Raw genomic sequence first — 21,206 nt, 5'->3', positions numbered from 1 at the left:
AACAGGTAATTTGCAATAGTCTCTCTCAAAGTCTGAGAGGGAAAATTTTCACAATTTTCTAGCATTTTATACACAAATAATTTTTCTTTAAACAGCTCAAAACAGGTTCAGTTCAGATAAAATGCTTTTTGCATGTATAGCGTTTACAGCTGGTCAAATCAAATCAACCTCACAAAAACATTACTGGCACAAACTACTGGTGGACTGTGTGTGTTCTACAGCATGTGGGATGCTGCTCCTTTTAAATCAGTAATTTAAATGTAAATGTTAAATTATTAATCTTGCAGCATGACCACCATCTTTGCTAAGGCGCTCGAAGCATAAAAATAGCAAACTGATGAAAAAGGTTCCCACACAACGTAGATCTATGCAGTGAATCACTTTAAATGCCAAGCTTTCAGTCTATCAGGTATTTTGCGTGCTGCCATTGGTGTTTCTTGTATGCTGTGATGAAGGTCTGATAGACAGAAAGCTTAGCAAGTAAAGTGATTCACTGCATAGATCAAAGTGTGCGGAAACCTTCTTCATCACAAATGATTAATTTAAAAATGGACATATTTTCAAGACATAATCAAAAATGTAATCAAGTAATCCTTGACAATGTAACTATGATCTAATTGCATTTTGCATTTTCGTAACGTAATGTGGGCTGATTATATCACATTTATGATATTGTTTCGTACATATGATGACATGTAACCCAACCCAGTCTAACCATTTAAAGTATTTTAAATAAGATTTATTTATTTATTTGGGGTGAATAAACCTGGACAGCTGTTTTCTATGGGGCAGACAGTAGCGCGGACTGACCGGCAGGAGGCGGTAAACACCTGAGCGCTACGCACTGACGTCAGTTGACCCGCTGGTGACCCGGATGTTGATATGACATCAGAGTCGGTGATTTTCCAACCGGGACTCAATGAAGAGTTGGTAGCATTTTTAGGCCAATTCATATTCTTCATGATAACATAACTAGATGTGAAGAAAAAAAACATCTCAGTGCTGTCTGAGATTTGTGATTTACCCGCAGTAGAGTCTCTAATCAGCCCGCTAACGACAGAAACCTGTCAACATGTCTCAAGAGGGATTTCAGTCACCAGCAGTGCAAACCACCGCCGACACGAGGTCAGTGTTTATTAATGTTTTAATTATCTATAATGTTTGTTTACCATTAATGTTAATGTCGACAGTGTTTAACAGGTTGTGGTAACGCTAAAGTGTTTGAAACATGTAAAGTTTAGTCATTATATTTAAGTTTTGCCATTATACATGGAAATGTTACCAATGAAACACAACGTTAATTTCAGAGACTGGAAACAAAAACAAACCTGCACAGTTTACAGTTCAAATCTCTAACTTGGTGACAATGACTAAATTAATTACGGATGCTTTTCTGGTTCATCGGCAATCAAAAAAAGGCTGTCTTATGTCATGTTGCCAATATTTCACCCTCAAAAGTTGCTCATCAGAGAAAACATACTTTTAATTGACAACGTCTGCTTTACCCTGATTATCTTAGCAGACTGACAGTAAACTTTATTTCGCAGCATTATAGGAAAGTCTAGAATTACAATGTGCAGAATAATGAGCCAAACCGCGCCAATGTGAAGTCCAATCCTAGTTGAGCAGAATAGCATCGTGTTAGCTGTGTTGGCAGAGAGAGTGACTGCACCTACAGGAAAATATTCTGGACTAAAGAAGAAGCAAATGTCCTGGTTTAAAAGATAGAAATCATCATTACTATGATCTCCGTTACACTGTCAACCAGCTTCTGATTATATGGAAAGTACCACAATGTTACCAGCAAACTCTCATGTCAGCACAAATAATTAAATACATGTAATTGTATGTTATTATTTTAATGTTATTTGATAATCTTCTACTTACAGTAAATTCAGCATCACAGAATGATTTGTATTTTACCATCAGCCTCTGCTGTCCTTAACATTTACTTGATTTGAAGTCTGAAGCTGGATAGATTAGATCCCATGTTGTTGTATGTGTTACCACTGAGCAGGTGTTTCTGGAAAAAAGACCACTTCACTCTCAGCGATGCTAAACAGCAAAAACAAATTTTTTGCCCAGTCCCATTTTCCACTGTGCAGCAGCCTCACACAGACCTCAGTGAACATCAGCTTTACAGTTTGTGGTCACTGAAAATGTGCCAGTGCGTCAGGGCGGGGGCTGAAGCATTTCTGCGGTTAGATAAGTACGAGTTTCGCACTTCACATGCAGTTTGATAAAACTGAATGGCGGTTGCACATGTCCTGATTGCGGTAACAGCTTGGGCACCAGACACAGCTGATCAGCATGATTATGCTTCACGGGCCAAAGAAACAGACACACTGCTTGCTGTTTCATTTCATACAATGAAAAAATGGGTAAATTGTTCTTGGCGGCTTCTTCAGTGGTTTGATTTTTTTTAACCGCTTAAAGACATCAAATGTTATCCCTGTTTTTAACATAGTGGAAGATTGGAATAATAGAATAAGTGTGCAGTATTACAGACTTAGAAGAAATGTGCAGAAAACACAGCAAAAAACTGAGCGCTTTGAGCCTTTGCACAGGCTCAATTCTGTCCACCAGTGAAACTTGTCAAGTCTGTGAAGAAACACAGAGGCTTTTATTTAGTTTAAATAGAAAGGCGTGCAGCCCAGATGTCTTATAATGTGACCAGTAACATAGAAAACTCCATACAACATAGTGTAATCCAGTATGAGAGTCCTGTAATAAATATTGCCTCATAATCATATGATCATAATGTAAAATGTTTGTTGTGGCCATTAGAAAGGAACTTTGGTGATTTTTGAGGCTGTAGCTTTTTGGTCTGATCGTCTTAGACTGTATTATATTTAAAGATTTTTGTAAAGTAATTTCTCCATTTGCATGAAGATGGACATTTCCAAATTCTCAATTGGCTCATTTATTTGGTCATTTGTTTCTGGTCAGTGAGTGCATATTGACAATACACGGAGACTTTTCTAGAGTATTGTGATAGTTTCATCGGGTGGTCATGTCTCAGGTGCTGTTGATGCATCGCCTTAGAGGGCAGTAGCTTTTCTTAGTGAGCTTCAATGGGAAGCCGCGTAATGAGGCCATCACTAAGGATCTGGACACACAAAGGCCACAGACCATAACTCTTTACTTACTGTACCTTTAAACGTCACCTGTAAAAAGCTAAAATAATAGTTTTGGAGGTTCATATGTTTATATGCTAATAAGCTGCCAATCCAAGTACAAAAATACAATTGTGGATGTATTAGTTTTATTGTTCAGTAATTTTCCCTGCTGTGAACAGATTCTGTTTTTACATTGTTGTTTCTGGTCTGTAAAGTATCATTATTTGTAGCTCAGCCTGCTGCTGTAACCTAATGGCCAGTCAATACAGTCCCGGTGATCTGTTTGTGTCTGCTTGTCTCATTCATGCAGCTTGAATACACATGAAGCACAGAAGAACAGCCCCGGGAAGACACCTATACAAATCCTCCACGAATACGGCACCAGAAGTGGCAACCTTCCTGTGTATATGATGGAGAGGGCTGAGGGAGAGGCTCACCAGCCCAGCTTCGTCTTCAGCGTGAAAATCGGAGATGTTGACTGCACAGGTAAGTCACAGTCCCACCCCTGCTGTGTTGATTGCTTCCTGTCACAGGATGAAGCCTTTTATTTGAGTTGAAAATCACACGTCAATGAATCAGAAAGAGCACTTCAGCCTGCAACGTATTATTTATCACTCCTGTTGCTGCAGAACACTCCTAAATATATCCTCTATATGCCTTGTTTTTTTTAACAAAGGTATTTCACTTCAGGGATTGAACAGTGCAGGTCCAGGGAGGACGATGACAAGCATTTGCAAAACTCTCAGTGTTGAGGTGATGATGAGAAATAATTCTTTCCAGTAACCTCTTGGGTTTGCCTTTACTGTCACGACTCCATGTAGGCTTCCACAAAACTACATTTAACATTAGTCTTACAGGCATATTTAGCCCTTGATGATTGGCTGAGTGACTTGAGGTTATGGTGCTTTAAAAAAAAATTGACTGTAAAATAATGTTTGTAACCTATTACATAATCTGTAGGATTGTGTCTGTGACTGTTTGGTTTCAGGTCAAGGTCCCAGTAAAAAGGCTGCTAAACACCAGGCGGCAGAGGCTGCCCTGACTATTCTGCAGATAGACGCCGGAGCAGTGTGAGTAGCCCTGAAACTGCTATCGAAATAAAATGTTTGTTGTTGACAGGTATTATATCAGTGTTTGGACAAAGACTTGAACGTTTGCAAAGAGCTTAATTTTAGCTGCTATGTTTTAAAGATCAAAAAGATGCTTTAATTCAAATGTACTTCCTGAAAAATGCTTGATTTTTAAACATAATGTTTCCATCGTCATATTTGTTTGTTGTTTCCTGACGTCTCGCACCAGAAAGTAATTATGATCGTAACACACAGAGGTTTATATGAACGGCAACAAAAAAACAGCAAAAAAAAAAAGTGACAATAAACACTGATTTTTGTGGATTTAAAGGAAAGGAAAACTTAATTTTTTCCAAAATTATTGAATTTTACTCAGTAAGAACCAGTTGTTGATCTTTTAAGTCAAAAATGAGCAAAAATGCCAAAACTGACCTGCTTACAGGTGCTGTTATATTTTAGTTTCGACAAAACTACCAATTTGAAAACATTAGCAAACAGTCGTTGGCCCTAAGGTGAGCCGTTTTTGTAGTGCAGTGTTACCACACGTACATCAGACTGATTTATTCAGGCTGTTTTAACTGCTTTGATGTAATTCCCGGCAGGAGCGTACCTGTGAAGTCTGAGAGTAATGGCGTCGGAGCAGAAACAAACAACCATCCCAACTCAGTGGGAATACTGCAGGTGTGTGAATCACGCTTGTGCTCTTCGTGTGTGTGTGTGATTGTATATTTTCTGCCTCAGACTTATAGCTTTAATTGAAAGTGGCAGATAGCAATATGCTCTGTGTTCTACAGAGATTAAATACAGTCTGCGTTTCCCTGTCCTCATTGTGTTCTCTTACTTGGCCTTTGGCCTCAGGAGTTAGCGTTGCAGAGAGGATGGCGTCTTCCTGAATACACAGTTCTGATGGAGGCTGGTCCGCCACACAAGCGAGAATTCACCGTTACTTGTCGAATGGAGTCCCTATCAGAGAAGGGTACGGGCATTTAAGAGACATTTGTTTTTTGTTTTTTTTTACGCGACTGCAGTTTTGTGTTGCTCGTCCCGTCCGTCCTGAATCTCTGCTTATGTTTTCACAGCTGTCGGAAACTCAAAAAAGGCTGCAAAAAAGGCAGCTGCAGAGAAAATGGTGGCAAAGCTTCAAAGTCTGTCAGGCTGCTCTGAAATCACATGGGTACGTCAAATACCGCAGGTCATTTCTCCCATCAGCCATCAGACTCTATAACACCAGCATCACTGGCTGATGTTAATATACTGCCTACCTTCCATGTCATTCCATTCCTGTCTAAAGTGTAAATATCCTATGGTGTAAATATTTATTTCATTTCATCACAACCATATATTTATATTTATATTTATTTTTGTCTTTTCTATTGCTTTGTTTTTTTCACTCTCCCTGTTTATATTGTTGCTGCTGTAACAAGAAAATGTCCCCCTATGGGGGATCAAATAAAGAAAGTCTCAAAGTCTCAAATACTTCTCGCCCCTGCAAAGTGGACACGGGACGTAGCAAAAAAAGTCTTGAAATTGTGTCAAGTTTGTGTTGTGTTCCGTTTAATTTTCCAGACTCCTAAACCAAGCGTCCGATTTGAGAACTTAAGGAACTCGTCGGCGGAGAAGATGACGTTACTGAGGAGAAACCCGCTGAGCATTCCCAACACAGACTACATTCAGATGATGCTGGAGCTGTCCAAGGAGCAGGGCTTTGAGGTCACATACTTTGACATCGGTAAGAAAACGCGCTGCATCGCCGCTGCTTGTTTGCTACGACACAGGTTTTCTTTTCATTCAGCTAACGTGGCTCCAGCACTGATGATAGAAACAAACACAAGAAGAAATTAGTTTATTGTGATAAAACAAAACATTTATTTTTCAATACTGTAGAATGTATTTTTAAAAGGCCGCAGATAGAATAAGTCTGAGATTATTGGACTAATGACAATGACGGCTGTGGAGAACAAATATTCAGATAAGATATTTCATTTTTTTCACCCCTAAAATGTACTTTGTTTTTTTAATCATTTACTGCAGATGGAAAAATGCAGAAATTTTGATAACAAAATGCATTGCATTTGTGAAGCAGCAGCAGCAGGGAATGCTGGGATTGCATTTGCAGGAATTTATTAAAGCTCTAATCGATAAAATAAAATTACAAATGTTAACGCTGGATTAGATGCACGCATTGTTTCCTATGAATCCCTCTTGCAATGGCGAGTAATTTAAACCTATCAAAACTACAGAGAAATAATTACTGATTTTGAATCCATGTGATGGGTATTGCAGAAAGAATGCTGACCGTAGTAGTAGTAGTAGTAGTAGTAGTAGTATCAAAAACGAGCAACTTTAAGGGATTGGAACATCCTCAGTAATGTCAGACCTCAAAGGGAAAATAATTAGCTAAATCGTTCCTGTTGTGACACGTGTGGCTGTAATTTGCAGACGAGCTGACGGTGAACGGTCAGTACCAGTGCCTGGCAGAGCTGTCCACCTCCCCGGTCACCGTGTGCCACGGCACTGGCATCTCCTGTAGCAACGCCCACAACGACGCAGCACACAGCGCCCTCCAGTACATCAAGATCATGGCCTCCATCAAGTAAAACCACCACAGACACCGCCTGCTTCACCTGTCACATATATCAGCTGATGTCCAGTCTTGACGAGACTGTAGGTTGTTCTTCCCACTAGTTTTCCTGCCCGTGGACAATATATGGTCAAGGTATATTTTTGTAATTACGCACATCACAAAAGCGGATCATGTTGCACAATAACTCAACATATACGGACACGAACCAGGCAACTTTAGAACAGATATTTATGGGGAGAGAAAACTTTCTTAATGTTAAGAACCAAATCTAAATGATATTTTGTCTTCAGGTCGTAGAATTCACCTTGAGATGATCAACATATTTAAGCTAATGTAAAAGTTAAACGTGTAAATGAAGCAAGAGCACAGCGCTGAATAACTGAATAATATGAAGCACTTCCTCATGACCTTCCTACGTGCATTGTTTGAGCTGTCGGCGCTTTATTTCTCCACAGTTGTTTACTTTCATCGGAACTGATGATTCTAGGTTCCAGTTGACTTAAATTAAACTTTTATTCCACATTAGTTTTTCCCCGAGTTGAGATATTGAGCTGTGTGTCCAATAGAAGAGCTTAAACTTTCAATTTTCCTCTGAGACTCATTTCTGTCAAACTTCAACTAAGAAAAGTCAACCTGAAAATGAAAGTGAATTGAAAAAGAGAGATTATTTTAACTATTTATTTTTTTTCCTACTTCCACTCTTCCATCTGTCAGTATGCAATCTAAAGTACAAACCCTGCTGTCTTTATCTGGTTGATATCTCAAAATAGATATAACATGTTTCTTTATATTCCCACTCTGCTGGTCTGTTGCCATTTTTTCCGCAGTGTGCCTCATAGTACTGTGTGATATATTTAATAAATCTACCGACTGTTGTAGTATAAACTGAACCCTGGTGGCGAGCAGCAACAACATGTGTATGAATTCAGAAAATAAACCCAAACAATAAATGTTAACGAGTGCTCGTTTCTGTTAATAGACTCACAGCAGATGGTATCAGAACTGATTACTGCTGTGTGTTAATGAAACATCAAACGTGTTGAACGAAACATCTCGAGCAGTAAATCCATGAGGCTGAGCGTCTGTCTGTATCAGAACAAAGGCAGTTTCATCTCGGCCGGTGCTTCATTCACCACTGATTTGTGCTTTAATGGCTAAGAGATGACAACGCATGAGTTGAAGGTACAACAGGACGTTCAAGATATATTTGAATAAAATCTGGGATTCATTTTTTTTTTTTTTTACAGCCAAATAATTGGTTTTGTGATTTGGGAAATTAAGTCTCCAAGATGGTGATTTTTCTGATCGATATTGCGACTGCGATTTAAATCAGGGCTGCATTTCTGTAGTCAACATTTGCACAAAGCACAATCATACATCTCTATTATTTCTACACAGATAGAATCAGATGAAAGAAGTAAAACTGGCTAGTTTTTATTGGAAATGTTGACCATATTTATTGTGATATTACATTAGCGGTGCACTCAACATTGATCAAAATTAATCATGACATTCAAAAATGGCGTCACACTGGTTGATTTGACTGAGTTCATATTTGACCGTGATGTTAAAATTTGACTAAAACTTTTATAGACACTTAGCCCTTCTTGGCCCTGTTTACATTGAGATCTCGTGTTGACAACACTCATCAACTTCTCTTTCACATATAATCCACACACTCCTCATCAGTTGAGTTTTACAGTTTTATTAGAACAAGCACTATGTAGCAGCAGTGTACAGTGTTCATGGAAAGATATGTACTTTGTTAAAATTGCACTTTAGAAGGTATCCATTAGGAAATAGATCTGAAAGAAGCTGAGCTGACACAGTGCTTTGTGATACATGTCAGTTTAAAAAAAAAACAAAAAACATGAGTCCAATTGAGAAAACAAAAACTTTTTTTGTAAGGCATCTGCAACATTCATTGGCAGGCTAAGTTGTCTAGACATGCAGGTAGAACAATGAAGAAAGCATGAGGAGGATTTCATGATTTTTTCTTTTTTTTTTTTCACACTACAGACTCTGATACCAAACACTGCAAAGCGTTGCCCCTGTCTCTGCACACAACTGCTGTCATTTAGTCTCGCTAAAAACATCACTGATGTAGGAGGAAAAAGGAATCGGCTCTCGCAGTGGTGACCCATCTTCTATATGTGCTGTATTTACAGTGATCACCAAAAATGTTTTGGTTACATGTTGGAGTAGCAGAGCAGTGCAGAGCATCTTTTAAACACTGCAAGCATTTTACAGTCAAATAAACCTTTTTTTCCCCTCTTCTAATGTCAAAGAGATCTCCCCTAAAAACTTAAACCAAGACATTTTGTCCACAGCTAAATCCTAAACGCTGTCTATCAATATAATGTATCATCTGTAGGCAGGTGGAGACTGGATGATGTGTGGAGTGTGACGTGTTAACGGCGTACCTTCTTGGCATGGGGGTTCTTATCAGTAGTGTGTTTGTGAGGCATTGATAAATGCATTAAGGCACAGCAAGTGAAACTGATGCTGACAAGTAGTAGCATTGAATTTTCAGGAATATTGAGTGGTTAGGGATAAAATTAAAAGCACATTAAGTACAGTAAAAAAAAAAAGGATATGGATGCAAAGCAGTACTACCTTTTTGGTTTGTAATGTACAGTACCATATGAACAGTGCACACAAGATGGATTTGCTTCTCATAGTTTTCATTCTACATATTTATACTCACTGTTATTTTTCTCTTTCTGTGTCCTCATCCTGCTGCCCTGAATGAGGGGAACCAACATGAATGTGCTCTTCCACATGGACAGTGACTGTGTGTGTGTGTGTTAGGGTCGATTTCAATCAGAAGCCCCGTGTTATATTTTCTTACTCTGTAACACAAAATTGCTTTGCAATAAATACACAAACTGGTGCTTTGCCGAAGCCCAGATCATAGCAGTAAAGTCTCCGGGGAATCAGACAGGCTTGATTCTTTTATAGTGTAACTTTCTCTGTACAAACTTGTTTGGTTTTAACGTCTAAAAGATTTAAGGAAAAAAAGAGCAGTCAGTATCCTGAAACTGCACTTTTAAGGGCCGACCTGTAGGTGGCTCTGCTGTTTCATAATGAACCACCTGTATGCTTTTTACCTCATGCAGCGCTGACCTGATTAACTGATTAATTAATTCATCATGAGAAAATGCATTCCTGTTTTATTGTGATTGATTAGTAATGTACTTATAAAGAATAACATCAAACAGCCTGTAATAATTTCACAAATCAGAGAAGTTACTATTTTCCTTTGTTTCATATATTTTAAATTAAAATAGAGAATCAGAACATGGGTGGAAATTTAAGACACAGTTTGGGGCTTTGGTAAACTGAGGGAATTTGTCATTGTTTTTGATAGGAAATTAATAATCTATTAATTAAAGTGTGTCTGATCATTTGAAAATAATTGCACATTGCAGTTTTAGACTTGTGCAGTTGGATGCAGACGAGTGTTTGACCTCGACCTGGAAATATGTGACCGTTTTCCTCATGTTTCTCTGCGAAGTCTATTTATAAATCACAGATGTCACAGAGGGTTTTACAATCTGGGAAACCTACTACACCATCTTTTCTTAGACCGCTGAATGGGTGTGTGATGTTTGAGTCCACTATTCATAGAGACCAGGCCGGTTATCTGCACTGCACCCAGAAAGGGGGACAGACTGAATGTGTGCCCACTATATATGGACGGAGTTATGTGTGTATTTATGTAACCATGTGATTCAGAGGAGTCGGTTTTCACGTAACGGTGCTTAAAATTAGACAGTGGAGTCCTGGACTTCCAGATCTGTGTTGACAGTTAAAAAAAGAAAAAAAGGGAAAAATCTGTAAAGGTTGTAGATGAATCCTGGATCTTATGTCCAAATCACAAGAATAGATGGATGAATTTACATTTTGACCTACTTCTCCCTCCACTACATGGGCAGAGCTGCTGTTGGAAATTAAAAATTCCATCTATGGACACCATACTTCCTCTGCTGCACTTGAGATTCATTTCAAATGAGTCATTTCCCTTGAGAGGGTACTGCTATCACACAGATTCAACAGTATTAAAAGGCAAAAATAAATAAAATCTGCCAATTCACATAATGCTAAACACTAAATTCTGAGTCCAAGATATTTTATAAAAATACCTCTTTTTTTCTACAATAATTGATGATATAGTAAATACGGCTTTATGCCAGTGAAAGCTGCTCTCTAAACATGCACGGTATTGTAGGTAATCAAAAGGTCTACTTCATAGACTAACCTAACCCAAACTGCTGTCAGAAATCAAATGGCTTCGACGAAAAAGCGCTAAATCCTGTGACTTGTTTGGGTGTCTTTTTAAGGCAAGGACGTACTCAGGAGTCAGAGGAGCTGAGGGAAGATCTACATAGGAGTGGTATGATTGTTGCCCTGACAACCCAGCTTCAACAAGCACAATGAGGGTGATCCTACAGGATGTTTCCATGGATGGATGACCGCGTGGCAGTGCCACAGAGCCTCGACGGGGTTGCTGGGCATCAGGCCATCCCTCAGCTCTGCAGTCCATGCACACGGATGTTTTATGTTTCTCTCAACACCTTATTGTGCATAGGTAACAGCCTTCTTGTCTGCGATGATGACGGGATGAACATGGCAATCCATGTGCTACCACAGGTTCCCTATAGATTCCATATTGATGAAGCCGGGATTTTTGCGCAGATCCCAGTACGTGTTGTTGGATACCCACCTCTCTCTGTGATTGCCGTCAACCACTTTCCTGTAGGAAAAGACAGGAATTACCGTTGTGGCTGAGAAACCTGAGAGCGATGTGGGTCTTTGTGCATGTGAGTTTTATACATCTGGTTACTCTCCTCTGTGCTTACTTGAAAAAGCGTGGCTCCTGTTTGATGTCGTTCTCCTCTTTCCACTTCCTCCTGGATCTCTGCAGGTCCTCGATACGATGCTTCTCTGAGGATGCCATCTCCAGGTTCCCCTCCTCCAGATGTCTGTGTGAGCCAAACATCACATTTCAGTAAACGCATACAGTAAATCACAGACATACAAATACAGCAACAACACGTGCATTAAGAATCTCATTCACTCAGGACACCTCAGTCTGTGCTCATCAGACAGAAACAATATGACCAGCAGATGACGTTGCAGTATGCTTTGTGAGAAATTAGAAGCACTTTTTTTTATTTCGGTGGCAGCAGCATACAACGGCTGAGGATGTGATGTCGTACCTTTGATCGGGCCTGAATCGGGCATCGCTACGAGGCAGAACATCTTTCAACTCGGGGCAAAGCTCATTCAGTTCAATGGCGAACCTCGTGAAGCCGTAGTACAGCTCATAGTCTGTGGGCATGGAGCCTGACAAAGAAACGAAACAACCCTGAGAGCCATTCCCAAATTCCCTTAAAAACTTATGCTGGACCTTAAGTGACCAGTTTGACCAGTTACACTGGTTACAGTCTCATGTGAAATCCAGCTGTGAGTGTGCATGAAGAACCCGGGCCTACCTGGCCTCCAGACGCATTTGGCAGAAGGTGGGACACCACAGTAAAGGCCCTCATGCCATTTCCCAAACAGCCTGTGGATCACTTTCCCTTCCTGATCCATCACAAACCCTTGAACCTCATTCACATTAGAGCTCCAGTAGTTTCCCTGTAAGACAAATAACACACTGTCGGCTTCCCTTCACCTTATTCAATATGCATTTATAGTGTAGGGATAATTCTCACATTAAAATACATGGAAATGATGGCAGTGTATTTAACACCTTCACACTGCTGTCACTGATCAATGAAGGTGTTTCACCTTGATGAAGGTAAGTTTACAGAGGCAAGCGCTGCTCTTCATGTTTCTAATGGTGATCTCCCCGTAGTGTTCGATCCACCGCCGTCCGCTGAGGATGTTGTGTACACAGGTGGTGACTTTGTTCCATTCATAGTGATCTCCAAACCTAAAAAATGCACAATAACAACTTTTAACTGTGACGTCTGAATTTGTGTGTTATAAGTTTAGTGTTTTTTTGACAGAAGGATCTAGCAGCTTAACAATCAGCCCCAGATTTTCAGCATTCCTGCCCAAATGATTTTGTGCGGTAAAAATAGCATTGCACTGCTCCCCAAACCGCCCCATCGAGGGTATTATTTGTGGGTTGGAAATCTTTATAGATTCATCTGGCCCACATGAGCACATACATTTGTATTTACAACGACTGAGCAGGCAACACTTTGGTGTCTTTACAAAGGACATAATTACAGGATAAAAACCGTAATCGTAAAGACAGAAGAGAATGTCAAAGTTTAACCCAGTAGCCGACCAGAGTACCGGCATGTAATATCAGCTCGCTCAATCTTTTCTAGGTAATGTGTAGTCAAGGTATTAATGAGCCATTCATGCTCTGAAGTTCTACATAAGTTCTTCTTCTATAAGTAAATTCACAAACATTCATACAGAAATATTAACATTTCAGTGAAATGTTGAACTACGCAGTACGAACTTTGATTGATGTGAAGCATCCATGTTTGGGATATATTGCAGCTTCCAGACGAGGTTCCCAGTCGTAATTATGTGTTGCATGTTGACACGGATGCTATTTACACGTCACAACTAACAATTACGGTTATTACAGCATTGTGATATGACATGAACACAGCAGCAGTACCACTTGCCAGATGAAACTATTTAATGCCTCGTCTACAGGGATGAAATCTGTGGCTTTTGGTTCAATCACTGAGCGAAGCAGCTGGATCAAAGTTACCTGGGAATCATGAGATTTATGGTCCCGATCGGTAAAATCTCCATCGATTTTCCCCAGAACTTGTTTTTCCATCTCACATCTGAAAAGAGAATAAGTGAATAACATAAAAAAATGCTCATCTTTTTAAAATGTAAGACATAAAAAGCCTTTTACATTTCAATTCAGTTTCAGCTGAACATCAAAGTGGAAATGGGCAGCTTTTTCACTTTAACATATCAGGTAAATGCTGATTGCACAGTGAAATGGCAAAAGAATAATGACACAATCAGTGTTTAGATTGGTTCCTTATAATCATCGCTTTCACTATGCAATGCTGTCTGCCACCAGGTACAGTATTGTAGGATAATACAGGCTCGATTTAGGGCACAAAAGGGAGGGTGTGAACCATTGTGCAACTAAAACAGGAAGAGGAGAGCACTTCAGCTTCTAGCTTTCCCATACTACCACACACAGACAGGGTCTGAAATAAACACCAGGCAAAATGTACAAAATGGTATGTATAGAAAAATATAGTGCCTTTATAGGAGTGACCCCAAACACTCAGTTTGAGACTTAAAACAAAACATGGCCAACAAAAACAAAACGTAGTGATGCCTCTTGGTACTAATAAACAAGCTGGACGTCCTGGGAGCCGAGCATTTCGCTGATAGAATTGCAGAGTGGAGGATGAAGTTGCTGGAGGGTAAATCTACAAACGGCAGATTTTTTTAGCTCGTTGTTTGGGGTTGGCAAGCTAACGGCTGTCACGTGATTTGTGGCACACTGAAACAAACGATAGACGTTTCTCTATCATCTAGCGTCTATGACGCACAGTGAAAAGGTGAGTGATAAAACTGAGGTAAAACAAGAGTGAGGTGGGGACAGACATTCACTCAGCTGGCTGGCAGCCGAGAGGCCTTCGTTTAGTAGCAGCAATTCTGAGTGGCTGCCGCTGTTACAAAGTCAATGCAAAGATGCAGATTCACACCAGTGGACGCTGTGTCACGGAAGTCTGAAAGCATCAATATTTTCTTGACGCCACCAACAATCAAAAAACGTACGTTCCAATGTGTAAATTAAATTTAATTAAAAAAACAAAACTAAAAAAACATATTGGGGCTGTCTGTGGGCACCCGGGGCTCTATGATTCAAAGTCTTTACCGTACAGAGAAGGACAGGACCTGGAGAAAAAGCAAAACCACTAAACTACATGGTAAGTTCTGAAAATATGTTTTTGTTACTTGATTCCAGTTAGTGGTTGCACTTTACTAAAAAAAACAAGTTAGAAGTAGCATCAGCTGCCTCACAATACAAGACAGCATCATTATTTCAGTCATGGTTGATGGTGGAAATAACGTTGCCATGGTGTGTGGTATCTATGGAAGTAAGCCCCTCCTACTTTGCGGAAAAAGTACTCCCATTATTATGGGTTATGGGTTGAAGGGGGGTGTAATTTGTAATTTGACATGTTTCCATTTTAAAGAGGCTAACTGAGACTGTCAGACTCATCTGCTAATCCAGAGTCCCCATGAGGAAAACCCTCACTAATTAGGTGTGTAACCTACCTTGCCAGAAGGTGAAGTTCTTAGACTCACAGTGGCAGGCGGAGACGGGAGGGTGGTGGCTCACCTTTGAGACAAGATCAAATGAAAACCATCAGCTGACAGCTGTTGTTGTTGAGATTACACATCATAAGCAGTACATCGCTGTCTGTCTCCAAACAGAGGACACACGATGGACTGCATGACCTGCACACACTGTGACTGAGACTGAACTAAATGATGAACAGAAAATGAACCTATTTTGATAATTGATTAAACGTTTGAGTAATTTTTCAGGGCAAAGTTCAGAGAATTTTCAGGGTCCAGCTCCTGAAATGTGAAGATGCTCTTCTTTTTTCTCTGTTTTATATGATTAGCCAATATTATTTGGGTTTTCGAACAAAACAAGCTATCTAATGCTTACACTTTGGGCTTTTTTCATTATTTTTTGATATTCTATCCACCAAACAGTTACTCCATTAGAATAGTAGAATAATCACTAATTAAATAATCATTATTTGCAGCCCTAGTTTGCTGTATACTTGTGTTGTAAAGTGCATCCTTGAAAAATTCAGTGAAATATAAATTACAGTGTGTGTTATAATTTGTGTGGGTAATGTACGTGATGGAGGTCCTCATCACAGTGTGAATACAGTGAATAAATACACTGCTTTGTATGTGTGTAACTAAAAACAATACAGTCATTCCTTCATAAACAAGACAAATATTGGTAAATAATAAAATACTGTTGTTTCCAAGTTCAGGATTAAACTCTGAAGCTCAACTATTGGGATGTTTTATTCTAGTGGATCTGGACCTGGGGACGAGACCCCAACAAGGTGATAAATGATTTTATTTCCTTTTAATCTTTGCTGTTTTGTACTGTAAAACAAAGAAAAAGAATCAGTGTTTGGTTGAACTGACCACAAGTGGTAGACTATGAAGTAGAAATGACTGTTCTAATTGGTCACAAGCCAAAAAGTTTGAGAATCACTGTTTTATTCCACCAATATTTACCGGTCCAACAAACACACTGCACAGAGTTATAGACAATCATCTCAGACAATAATAGCTAATAGTTCAAGATGACACTTCTGTTTAAAATGTACCACACAGACGTACCTGTTCAGAGAAAAAACAGAAGCCCTTGTCTTCACGAATACATTCATAAGTCTCTCCGAGTAGCGGGTTGAATGGCTTACTTCCTGCTCTGTAGTAAGTGGATGAGTAGCCTGAGATGGCAAAAGCAGCGACGAGAACCTGTCAGACGGTCATAAAAACACAGCCAACATAAACAAGAGAGGATTAGCTGGTTCATATCAGCAGGCTTTGTCACAAATAGGCTGAAGATTAGCATGCACTGAGCACTATCAAAGGGACAGAAGACCGATAAAAACAGGAGGATCCAAGGTCGACAGCTGCATCGGAGCGTACCACCACCCCCCCACAAGTGCCTCTGAGTGGGATGGTTTGCGCTGGCTTGTGACTGGCAATGTCACCTCACGTGTAAACAAATACAGGTGTGACAGACACAAAAAGACACAGCAGGAATTTAAAATGTCTGAAAGTCAGATCAGCTGCAGAGTTCACTGTGGAAGCATCTGCTGTGCGAGAGCAAACATTAGATTTATGCAGCAACGAAGGGTCACCGTGTCCTTCAGATGCAACACCTAACTTGATTTGATTTGACAGAATGACGGCTTCCTTACCATGCGTTCAAAGGGATCCTCGGTCTCCGCAGCCTTGTCAAGCAGCTCGCTGTACTCCAGCTCTTCGCACATATGCTGCAGGGTGTTGAGGGGCTCGTTGAGCTCCACGGGCATGGACACTTTGGACAGGTCCTTGCCGATGTTATTTCTCAAGATGTTCCAGAGGTTGATGTTGCTGGTGTCGGGACACGGTGCTGGCAGGCAGGTGCGCCGTCCGTTACGGAAGGCACTGCCAGCAAAGTCTCCGTTGGCCACTGGGAAGAGAATACCAACTCATTATCAATCTAGACATGGTAGAACATCATCTGCGACAGTCGCTGCTCTTCTTGGGCACACGATAAATAATAATGAAATGAGTAAATAATAAAATTAATTAATTGTAATTTTTTCTTAACTAGCCTAGTTCCATCTTCCATCAGATTACATGAAAGAAAAAAGAATCATTAGTTGCAGCCTCAAGATAACAAATATTAACTGATAACAGATACTAACTGGACAAGAATAAAATAGGTAAAGCTCACACAAGTAATATCAGATAAAAAAAACAAAGAGACGATTCAAGTATAATCGGAGTAAGCTCTGCAATAAAACTATGTTTTAGGAAGAGATTTAAAAGTTGATTTTGTTGCAGATCTTGGGTCGATCACTTGAAAGTCTCCGTCCCCTGCAGTAAATTGCCCGCCACAGTACACACGGTCTCCGGAATAGATAAAATACTTCTGCCTTCATAGAGGCTCTTAAGGGAGGAAAAGGTCAGAAAAACAAGAGCCTTAAACGTCCTACACAAGATCTTCAAAAATCGATCCTAAAACATATTGTGAGTCACAGTCAGGATGTCTGACCTGGATTATTTGATTGCAGCTTCTTGATTGGATCTGTCTTTTTTGTTGCTGTTAATTTGTATAACGCATACTGATGTTGGCTCAACTAACTGGGACACATCTCTCTGTTGCTGCAGGTTTAGAGCTCACAGCATCAAACACACAAAAATGTGAGTAGCGACTCGACATATTTGTACTTTCTTTCATTTACGTTTTTATGCCATCCACATATACTCAAATCACCTTGAAATAATATTACCAATCCCACTTCTTTTTCAAATTTCCAGACCACAAGGACCCAAAGTGTTTTCTTCATCATGAAATACTATACATCACTGAGTGGTATGTGACAAAGATGGAGGAGGGAGATCCCATCCCACACAGATAGCTTTCATAAAGTCTAAGAGGAGCCTGTGGCAGGGAGCAACCCTGCAAAGTCAACTGCCCCAGCCACACTGATAAATGAGCTTGCCAGAACTGTACCAGTGTGTGTGTGAATGCTGTAGAGGAACCACAGCTGATCCGCTAAGTGGGATCTCTTCCTTAATTTTTCCCCTTTTCTAACAGGGAACTTTGGATGCTCATGAATCATGCTGGTATTGGACTGTACCTACTTTGTCTGGAGACGTTATCAGTCACACTGGCGTTGTCCTCTGAAATGTTATCGCTCACATCGCTGACATATGACTCATCGTCTGAGCCCTGTGAGGGGAACAGGTACAGAGCGGAGTGAGTCAGTGCAGGAGAGTGCAACACAAACTCTGATCAGAACCTCACACACACCCACAGTTGCTGCAGTTTGCCAGTGGCTAACAAACTGCAGCAGTCGTCGGCTATCTGTCCCACTGCAGTAATCATGAGATAAGACACTGCAGCATTTTCATACTTTATATATAGCAAACACAATGAGGCCATTGACGGTGCCAGAGAGGAGCTTATTGTAGTAACTTGCTGTAATAGCCTCTATTACAGTTGCCTGCGGCTGGTGTGGGTTTGGCCGACAGTGTAACACAGGTCTGAATGGGCCGACCGTTGGAGCTAAAGAATGAGGGGGGGTGATGAATATCCTTGGTGAGTAATCCTTCAACATGGCTCAATGGATGCCTGGGGAGCTACAGTGCTTAATGGCCCTTCGGAGACCACATATATTTGGAGCAGGAGTTGAAAAGGGAGAAGGCAGAAATTACAGTTTCAAGTGATGCTACAAACCGTTTTGTCAAAGCTAGAGGCTACAAATCAAAAGGAGCAGACAGAAGAAAAGTGATTGTATTCTGAGACACAACTGAGGGATTAGAAGCCGTGGCAGATTGAAAAGGAGCCCTCCTGTGTGTCTGACTTTGTTTGAGTTTCTGTTATTTGTTATCTCTACTTTTCATGCTGCCATCATTAATTGCTGACTAACCGCGGATCCACACACAGCCATCACAGCGATGTTTTATCTGGCTTCCCAGCTGCATGGCTAGTTTAACCTCCTCCTTTATCCGCTTCCTCTACAACCCAATCTTCGTGGTCCAAACTGCAATCCTTTTTTAAAAAGCTGTAAAGCAGTTTTCTCAACTGTCTGTTATACCTCATTCTCCGACGAGCTGGCTGACAGAAGCACTTCCTGGGCATCAAAGAACTCAGAGACGGACTCCGACATGGAGAGTCGGCTCTCATTAGAGGCCTGCTGAGTCAGAGGGATCCCCATCTGTTCTCCAGCCTGCAGGCAAACACACGAGATGTTCACTATTCCTTGCAATGATGACAGGTTGAAGAACCAAAACAGACCTGAACAAACACAAACACCGTCAGAAGACAACACGCAGGTCATTTTGCAGCATGTGTATCCTTGCCAGAGGACAAGGTCCGAACCGTTTCTAATTAGTAATTTTTTTCCATTAACCTTGATGTCAGGTTCTGCATAGAATAATGATCCTTTAAGCTTACCTGCCAGGGTGCACTGGAAGGACCATCAATATATAAGGACAGGAATCAATAATGCAATTGACAGACGCAGGAGGCAAACACTACAGCGACCTGGCCAGCCTTTGAGGCCTTGTTGTTTTATCAATGTAAGAGTAAGAAATGAGCTCTGTCAGTGATAGATTGGCCACAGTGACAAACCTCGTCAGGCGTGGAGATGATGTTCACACTGACAACTTGTTCAGTCAGGACAGATTCAGAGTGGATGCGGTTGAGTCGGGTTCGAAGTTCTGCGTTTTGGGACAGGGCCTAAATAATAAAAAAATTATGTTCATATCTAAACATAGTAGGTTCAACTGTTGGCTGTTTCAGTTAAAGGTTTGTGCTTCTTTTCAGTGCAGAGGAAACTCTTAAACTGTCTGTCCGCCTGGTTTTAACCAGTGGTCGGACGAATTGGGTTCTTCACTACATCTAGAGAAAACTCCTTATGAAAGAACTGGCTCTGTGGAAAGGAACAACAAGAGGCGCCATTTTTACTGTTCTGGATATAGATATTGACTCTAAACCCAAAAAAGGACCCGGGATGTACTTTGCATCATCTACTTCTTTTTCTAAGGATTGTGAATCTCTCAGACAAATATGTTAATAATTTGCCTGCTGTTTTTTGTTTTCGTTGGGCAGGAGTGGATAGAAGATTTAGTGTATGATGGACTGGATGTAGACACTTTTTGACACAATAAGAAATCTTAATACTTGCACATTATTAGTTCCTGTCATTCCTCCTTTGCATACTGGCAGTGAAGAGATCCTTACTAAAGCAACTACACTGTAAAAGATGAGGGTCAAAAGCCACACAGAAATGCAGAGGTTAGCTGCAGCTAATACGAGGCTTCAGTAATCTGGTTTAGCGAAACGTGCATCAAGGGAGTATCTCTAAGATGGTCATTTTAGCATGAAATACCCTCTTTGTGATTCCATGCACAGTATTTTCTTGCAGCACCGAGTGTCAGGATGAAGGTACCACTGTTTGACCGTCGAAGCCAAACCTTGGGATACATTATTGCACAGAATGAGGACTTGAGATTTTGTCTTCCATCTTTTAGAAAGTATCTCTTCTCAGTCAGTTTGGACAGGAGACAGGAGGAATGACAGATGTATTAAAAAAAGACTTGGAAAAACAATGTGAACCTATTCTTTTAAACATCATTAACTGATGTTTTTTGGGTGACATGTGGAATAGGATTAACAAGTTATGACATTTGCCAGTACACACCCAGAATATAGAGTTAAGTAGGCAGAGCAATATTAGCATTTACTTGAAGTCTCTGGCTGCCTGGTGAACACAAGTTTGATATTTAGTGTCCTGTGAGCTCTGTTTTGGTCGCCACCAACACCAGAGGGAAATAGCTCACTCTTTAGTTAGTGATACACTGTGTTCACAGACTAGCTGCTTTGTCTGTTGCTAGCAGGTAGCACAGTTGGTTCATGTTCATGTGTTGGTTCAAAATGCTAAAGCGCTCTGTAGACCTGCAGCGTCAGGTGGTAATTCTCTAACGACAACCGTTTTCACATGCAAGTAGTCATGTGCTCCATTTTTAATATAACAATATCGACTATAGGTGCCTTAAGTAAATGTGGGCATGTGAAATAAAATATAAAAAGAGAGATGAAGAAATGAGATGAAAACAGTTGACATACACAGCTGTAGCTATAACAACCATAACTACTGATTA

General features: G+C 40.4%; 2 protein-coding genes across 2 annotated transcripts in view; one reads left to right on the top strand and one right to left on the bottom strand.

Moving 5' to 3' along the window:
- Positions 1–908: 908 nt before the first annotated feature.
- Positions 909–7,729, top strand: prkra (protein kinase, interferon-inducible double stranded RNA dependent activator). Its single transcript, XM_070837916.1, has 8 exons — positions 909–1,125; positions 3,430–3,605; positions 4,108–4,189; positions 4,792–4,870; positions 5,048–5,165; positions 5,269–5,363; positions 5,756–5,918; positions 6,629–7,729. The coding sequence occupies exons 1-8, from the start codon at positions 1,073–1,075 to the stop codon at positions 6,784–6,786; spliced, it is 924 nt and encodes a 307-aa protein (XP_070694017.1). The 5' UTR covers positions 909–1,072; the 3' UTR covers positions 6,787–7,729.
- A 475-nt stretch (positions 7,730–8,204) lies between these two features.
- osbpl6 (oxysterol binding protein-like 6) overlaps positions 8,205–21,206 on the bottom strand; it is a 30,562-nt gene continuing 17,560 nt past the window's right edge. Inside the window, exons 11-22 of the mRNA XM_070837863.1 lie at positions 19,675–19,782; positions 19,139–19,270; positions 18,183–18,270; positions 16,748–17,001; positions 16,161–16,298; positions 15,063–15,126; positions 13,519–13,597; positions 12,570–12,714; positions 12,272–12,416; positions 11,996–12,122; positions 11,636–11,758; positions 8,205–11,529 (exon numbers count right to left, since the gene is read on the bottom strand). Of these exons, the coding sequence (XP_070693964.1) occupies positions 11,418–11,529; positions 11,636–11,758; positions 11,996–12,122; positions 12,272–12,416; positions 12,570–12,714; positions 13,519–13,597; positions 15,063–15,126; positions 16,161–16,298; positions 16,748–17,001; positions 18,183–18,270; positions 19,139–19,270; positions 19,675–19,782 (1,515 nt within the window). The 3' untranslated portion in view covers positions 8,205–11,417. The remainder of the gene's footprint in view (positions 11,530–11,635; positions 11,759–11,995; positions 12,123–12,271; positions 12,417–12,569; positions 12,715–13,518; positions 13,598–15,062; positions 15,127–16,160; positions 16,299–16,747; positions 17,002–18,182; positions 18,271–19,138; positions 19,271–19,674; positions 19,783–21,206) is intronic.

This window comes from Pempheris klunzingeri, chromosome 10 (assembly GCF_042242105.1).
Source record: "Pempheris klunzingeri isolate RE-2024b chromosome 10, fPemKlu1.hap1, whole genome shotgun sequence".
Taxonomy (NCBI): Eukaryota; Metazoa; Chordata; class Actinopteri; order Acropomatiformes; family Pempheridae; genus Pempheris; species Pempheris klunzingeri.
This window is presented reverse-complemented; position numbering and strand designations above follow the sequence as displayed.